At 41.9% G+C, this 6,832-nt stretch overlaps 1 protein-coding gene across 1 annotated transcript; it reads right to left on the bottom strand.

Moving 5' to 3' along the window:
• Positions 1-1,597: 1,597 nt before the first annotated feature.
• On the bottom strand, positions 1,598-3,708 carry LOC122024279 (cytochrome P450 72A397-like). The gene is made up of 5 exons (XM_042582861.1): positions 3,453-3,708; positions 3,254-3,381; positions 2,936-3,156; positions 2,240-2,857; positions 1,598-2,153 (listed from the first exon to the last, which is right to left on the bottom strand). The coding sequence occupies exons 1-5, from the start codon at positions 3,593-3,595 to the stop codon at positions 1,725-1,727; spliced, it is 1,539 nt and encodes a 512-aa protein (XP_042438795.1). The 5' UTR covers positions 3,596-3,708; the 3' UTR covers positions 1,598-1,724.
• Between the last annotated feature and the right edge of the window lie 3,124 nt (positions 3,709-6,832).

Raw genomic sequence — 6,832 nt, 5'->3', positions numbered from 1 at the left:
GGGTGAACGGACGAGAGTTAGACTTGGGTTCAGTCAGTCAGCTACACCTCTTTCGACTAGACTTGAAGGGGAGGCTAGTGATACGGGTTGTAATGAGCAGACCTAGAAGATGATGTGGCGGTCAAAGTCAAGGTGATGTGGTAGACAAGGTCAAGGTGACGTGACAGTCAAAGTCAAGGGAAGGGAGCATTGTCCACTTAGCTTCGTTGCTCGCCTAGTGGTAAGGCTCTCAGGTCTAACTCAACTAGATTATAAGTCGTTCGAGAGAAGGCCGACCGACCCTTAAGTCAGTCAAACACAAGGTGTTTAGTGCATTACTCTTGAACTGAAAAGATAACATGTCCGGTCATTCAATAGTCGAATGAGTTTTAAGAAGGTCGGTCGGACTTAAGGCACTTAGCTTCATATTGGTTCCCAAATGAATTTCCTGCACACAATTTATCATATGGCTTTTGGAACGAATGCACAGCACATAATTTATCATATGCCTTCAATACATAACAAAGCATCTTAATGTGAGGGCATGCATAAAGACGATCGACCTTCGAGGCCGCCTGGGATATACTTAACCGACAGCATGAGCAAAGAAATTTTAACAACCTGTCAGATTCAATACATAACAAAGCAGCTTAATACGAGAATATGCATAAAGACGATCGACCCTATAGGCCGGTCGGGATATACTCAGCCGACAACATGAGCAGAGAATTCTAACAACTTGTCAGAATAACAACTATGTGTCAGAGAGTATTCTTCTGGAACCTTCTTCATTGATTATTGTGTCTTAAATCAGCCGACCACTTATGACAGTATATTTCTTCAACGACTTCGACAATGGCATAAGCTATAAACGACAAAAGAGGTATACACATGGGTAAATGGAAAATTTTTAAGACAATTATTGCACATTGCCTAGGTTGTACTCTTTCCATTATCCAACAACTTCTGACATCGTTAGCCACCTCATGATTACAGAGGTTATGTGAGATGGTATATAAAGGGGGTCCTCTTCATTGGCAAGATATGTTCTCTAAACATCTGAAGTTTACTCTTGTGCGCACATTCTTACTGTTCATCATTCATCCGACCGGAATTATATTGACTTGGGTCTTGGAGGGCCTTCGCCAGGGACTCCCTCCTGGGTTTTGGGCACTGACGTTTTGTTAGCTCATATCCATGTGCGCAGGATCGAAAGGAAGTCTCTCCGTGGAGTGAAAAGTCCTCTCTCAGTCAACAACCAATCCACTATGCCCAGCATATTACCTCTCCAATTTTCAGACAGGATCAACAATTGCGATGCTCCACCGTAATTCGTAGGGATATATACCACACCCTATGATAATCCAAGCATGTCGTTATTGTTTCCCCTAATAAGATTCGTTAAGCATGTTCTTTTCTCTTCCTTCGTCGTCATCCCTTTTATGGACGAAGATCGTCGACCCAAATGCCTTTTCAGCCATAATCAATAGTTTGCCTTTGATTTAGTTAGTTTGAGTAGCAATGCTCTTGTTTTAGATTAATTAAAACCTTCACCAATCAACACTTCAACACTCAATTGTTACTCTATAATTGACAAAGAGAGCACCAAATACGGGTACTATTTTGCTAGAAAACTTTATTCAAGTAAAAAAAAAAATGATCGTCAATCTCTTACAATAACCTTTATTTAAAACTTTATTTTAAATTAAATAGATTCAAGAGAAGATTCAGGACATAGTTGTTACTCAGAGTCGATGCAGGATGAGTTGAGCTCCAAACTGTGGCTGCAGAGTTATTACAGTATGAGGAGCATGAGCATAAGAAGGTGATAGTTCAACACAGAATTGCTGAAGAATTCTAGCCAAAACTATCTTCGCCTCAATCATCGCAAAGTTCTGGCCCAAGCAGATCCTGGGACCCCATCCGAAAGGAAGGAAAGCATTCGGAACTTTCGACGCCTTTGCAATGCCTTCTGAGAACCTCTCAGGCTTGAATTCTTCGACATCCTCCCCCCATATTTCTCTATCATGATGAATGAATATTGTTGGTAGAAAAACTTCAACTCCAGCAGGCAATGATAAGTGATCTCCTATCTTCGCAGTCTTGATTGTTCGTCTAACTAAGCCAGTCACAGGTGGATACAGCCTTAGAACCTCATACACTATCATAGTGACCTGAAAGAGATGAATAGCCAGAGTTTCAATACACAAGTTTTATACTGAATTGCAAGATGAAGATTTCAAGATCTTCTTCTACTCACAAGTTTTAAGTGGCTTATCGACTCGAAATCAGGCAACTCTTTGCCACAGACACTGAGAACTTCCTCTCGGGCTCTCTGTTGCCACTCTGGGTGGATGGATAGAAGGATCAGTGTCCATGTCAACAAGACTGATGTTGTCTCTTGGCCAGCAAAGTAGAAGAGCTTGCACTCCTCGATCACGTCGTCGATTGTTATGCTGTGATCGCCGCGAGCCTCATCGTTGCTGTATTGGACCAGCAAGCCAAGCAAATCGTCACCGGTAGCTTCTCCCTTGGAAATGGCATCTGTCTTTTTGTTGATCATGTCCTTTAACAGGCTCCTGATCTCGTTGTCAATGAGCATTCTCCTCTTGTTACTTGAAGTAGGTACGAATCTGAAGCCTGGAATGTAAGGAATCCGTGCGGCTTCCATGACTAGAAGAATTTGCTCCTTCTGCAGCTCGAAGATTTTCTTGCCTTCCTTGTAGTTGCTTCCGAATGCAGTGCGCGAAATGACGTCCCCAGTAAGATTCTGGAGCTGATCCCAAACATCTACTTCGCAAGATCCTTGCTCGCTGGTCATGTTCTGCCACCTCTCCACCATGTCTATGCAACTCTTCTGGAAGGCAGGCACCATGGACTGCAGCGGCAGAGACACCATTTCAGATTGAGCATATTTTGATTAAGTATGGAAATACATGTTATCCAACCATGCAACCTTTAGTTTCTCGATGTGGAAAGCTGGGTTGATGATCTTCCTCCGGTTGGCCCACTCCTCTCCCTCCAGGGTGGAGACCCCCATGGCCAGAAGTTTCTCATGGGGGTTAAGAGAAGGCTTCTGAAACTGGTGCGCCCTGTCAATCAGCACTTCAGCCACCATCTTTGTGTCGTAAATAGTCACCGCCGGCGTCGTTCCGAACCAAGACATTGACCTTTTCCCTGTTGCTCCGCCATTCGCGCATTCAATCAAACAAGAATAAGACAACAGAACCGAACTGCGGGAAGCTACTGACTTCCCTGAGAAGAATTACCATACCGTATTTCTGAAGCAGTTGGTGAAAGAAAGGAGAAGCTCGATAAACGATCCGGTGCGTTAAATCGATTGGCTTGGACAAGGCCACGGCCCTTGCCTTTTGATCATCCCCCATGTCTCCATAAAGGAACCTGTTAACAATCAATCATGATCAGTTAACTTCAACCCAAGAACAAACTACAAGGTGGAAGAAATCCTCTACCTATAAGGGTTGCCGTTGATGCCTTGACGCCTCAGCTGCCTCTCCAACGACTTGGGCTTCCACCAGAGAGAGTGTATCGCCTTTGCGCTGCTGAAGAAGAGAACCAGTAACAGCGACCACGCGGAAAGAAGAAGATAAACCATCTCTGCTAGCTGCTGTACGAGCTATCCAGTAATCAGAAATGGGTAGATTTATAAGCTTTCCAAATCGAGAAAAACAAAATCTGATGCACGCGTGTTTTTTTTAAAAAATATTCATCGCTATTAATTAGAATACAAATTTGACTCTCTTATTTAGTTTTCCTATTTATTTTATTATTAAATCTGGTTTGCTGGTTGCTAAATGTAGAACGGTCCGTTGGTCCGCCATCAAAAACTGCATGCGGCTCTAACAAATTGAAAAATCTCCGATTCTGAAAAAAAAAAAAAAAAATATTAAGAGTAATATTAAATTTAGGACGACTAATTTGATTTCATAAAATTTTTTTATCAGAAAATATTTATGATAGATAATTTAAAAATCCAACATTATGATTATACATGAAGAAAAATCTTTATAAATATATCATAATTAAGAATTGAATATAGTTTAGAGACAAAATCTATAATTTTAAGTTAGGGATAGATGGACCTATTTAATTTTTCACAGTTTTTTGTTTGACAAGAGGGTTCCTTGTCGACTTAGCTTTCATTCTCTAGATGATTGCTCACGAAGGAAATGAGAAGACAAGTCTAACGTTGATTGGGGTTGACCTATTCAGCGCATTTGAACAGAAGAAGCAAATGAAATCTCAATTGATTCGGAGAAAACAACAATCTTAAAAATGATATTTTGCAAATGATGATCAAAGTTTTCTATGACTAATTTTAAAAGGTGATCATAAACATAGTAGGATTTTGTTAAAGAATCAGCCTACGATGACATTGAAGGCACGTGTAAAAATGATTTCCTAGGCAAAAGTTATATTCTTAAATGTAAGTTGATCAAACTAATGGACATTTGAATGGTAAATGTTCAAATCCACATGTAGTTCGACCAATTGACCCAACAATCTAACCGTTGAATCAATGACCCAAAGTCAGTAGATTCATTTTTCGATCAACAAAACAATCATTTCTTTGGTCTCAGGGCACAAATATTCTCAAGTCTCTAAGGCCTTAGCTTGTATACTTACCGCACGATTTAGGGATCTAGTTGACAGCTGCCGTAGTTACGCACCAAACAGAGTTGGAAATGGTCATGGCTAGAGCGACAACCACCATTCAGGCTAATTTGGAAGCCAAACGGAAAGAAATAGGGCTCTTGAAAGTGGAGTTAGGAGTTACTCGAGAAGAGGCTGGATCGACTAAAGCCTTGGCGGAGGCCCGACAATACGAATTGGAGGCCTTTCATGTTGCAGTAGAGGATGCTCAAGCTAAGGCACGAGCCTAGGAGACCTAAGTGGCCGACCTGCAGACGACACTTGGAGCTTAGAGGGACCAGCTGGAAACTAAGATGTCTGAGCTCTAAGAGTATCAGGTAGGAGATCTCGAGCACTGGGTTAGAAAAAAGAAAGAATTCTTGCGTTGCGAGGAATTCTATGACATAGTCAGTACCCATCTTATTCTAATGGTGCGGCATGGAATCGATGACATCTTCAAACAGCTGGTAGAGATCGGGACTCTTCTTGCCAACTCTCCTCTTCCAACCATCAACTTGCTAAAATCAACGATGGCATTCCCGATGAAGATGTAGCAGACTTTTTAATTTAATATTATCCATTGTAATAATCCTTTTTGAATATAATAAGACTGTCTGGGAGAATTGCACTATTTTCTACTGACACTAATGATAAGAGCGATAAGGTATCCTTTCAGCCCTTGCGTGAAGGGAAGGTTGCTACCATAGCTTAGAAGATCTTGACATCAATTATGTCTGAGTCGAGAGAATTTGGAGATAAGGTGATATGATAAGAACTCAACTCTTGTACAAAGGAGAGGTTGCTACTGCAGCATGGAGGATCTCGATCCTGACTATGTCTGAATTAGGAGAGTTTGGGCCCTAAAAATGATAAGGCAATATGATATGCACTGGACCCTTGTACGAAGGGGAGGTTGTTACCACAGTCTAGAGGATCTCAACCCCGATTATATTTGATTGGGGAGTTTGGGCAAAAAAGTATAAGGTGATATGATACGCACTCAACCCTTGTATAAAGGGGAGGTTATTACCATAGCCTGGAGGATCTCGACCCCGACTATATCCGAGTTGGGGGAGTTTGAGCCTTGAAAGGGACACTATGATACGGTATACACTCAACCCTGGTACGAATAAGAGGCTGCTACCATATCTTGAAAGATCTTGACCCCAACTTTGTCCGGGTCAGGGGAATTTGAGCTATGAAAATAACAAGGTAATACGGTACGCACTCAACCTTTGTACGAAGGAGAGGTTACTATTGTAGTTTAGAGGATCTCAACCTTGACTATGTCCGAGTCAAGAGAGTTTAGGCCCTAAAAATGACAAGGTGATATGGTATGTGCTCAACCCTTGTACGAATGGGAGGTTGCTATCACAGTCTAGAGGATCTCAACCCTGAATATGTCCAAGTCAGGAGAGTTTGAGCTCTGAAAAGGACAAGACGATATAGTATGTGCTCGACCCTTGTACGAAGAGGAGGTCGCTACCATAGCCTGGAGGATCTCAACCCCGATTATGTCTGAGTCAAGAAAGTTTGGACCATAAAAAGGATAAGGGGATACAATACACGCTTGACCCTTATACAAAGGAGAATTTACTACCACATCCTGGATGATTTCGACTTCGACTATATCTGAGTTGGTGGAGTTTAGGCCCTGAAAAGGCCAATGTGATATGGGATGCGCTCAACCTTATACGAAGGGGAGGTTATTACCACAGCCTAGAGTATTTTGACCCTGACTATATCTGAATCGGGGGAGTTTGAACCTTGAAAAGGATAAGACGATACAGTACATGTTTAACCCTTATACAAAGGAGAGGTTACTATCATAACTCAGAGGATCTCGACCCCGACTATGTCCGAGCCTAGAAAATTTAGGTCCTGAAAAGGACAAGATGATACGGTACGCGTTTGACCCTTATATGAAAGGGAGGTTGTTACAACAACTTGGAGAATCTCAACCTCAATTATGTCCGAGTTGAGGGAGTTTGGGTTCTAAAAAGAATAAGGCGATATTGTATCCGCTCAACCCTTGTACGAAGGAGAGGTTGCTACCACAGCTTGGATGATCTTAACCCCGATTGTGTCTGGGTTAGAAGAGTTTAGGCCGTGAAAAGGATAAACCGATACAATACGAGCTAGAACCTTGTACGAAGGAGAGGTTACTACTGCAACCTAGAGGATATAGACCTTGGTTAGT

The sequence above is a fragment of the Zingiber officinale genome, chromosome 9B (assembly GCF_018446385.1).
Source record: "Zingiber officinale cultivar Zhangliang chromosome 9B, Zo_v1.1, whole genome shotgun sequence".
NCBI classification, from domain to species: domain Eukaryota; kingdom Viridiplantae; phylum Streptophyta; class Magnoliopsida; order Zingiberales; family Zingiberaceae; genus Zingiber; species Zingiber officinale.
Note: the sequence above shows the minus strand (reverse complement) of the source record. Positions and strands in the feature narration are given on the sequence as shown.

Bases quoted from the DNA above. Each gene is read 5' to 3' on its own strand.
- LOC122024279 (XM_042582861.1), bottom strand. From the start codon at position 3,595: ATGGTTTATCTTCTTCTTTCCGCGTGGTCGCTGTTACTGGTTCTCTTC. The intron at 3,157-3,253 runs GTATGGTAATTC...GCGGAGCAACAG, and splicing joins CCAACTGCTTCAGAAATACG to GGAAAAGGTCAATGTCTTGG. The intron at 2,154-2,239 runs GTGAGTAGAAGA...CATCTCTTTCAG, and splicing joins CGATAAGCCACTTAAAACTT to GTCACTATGATAGTGTATGA.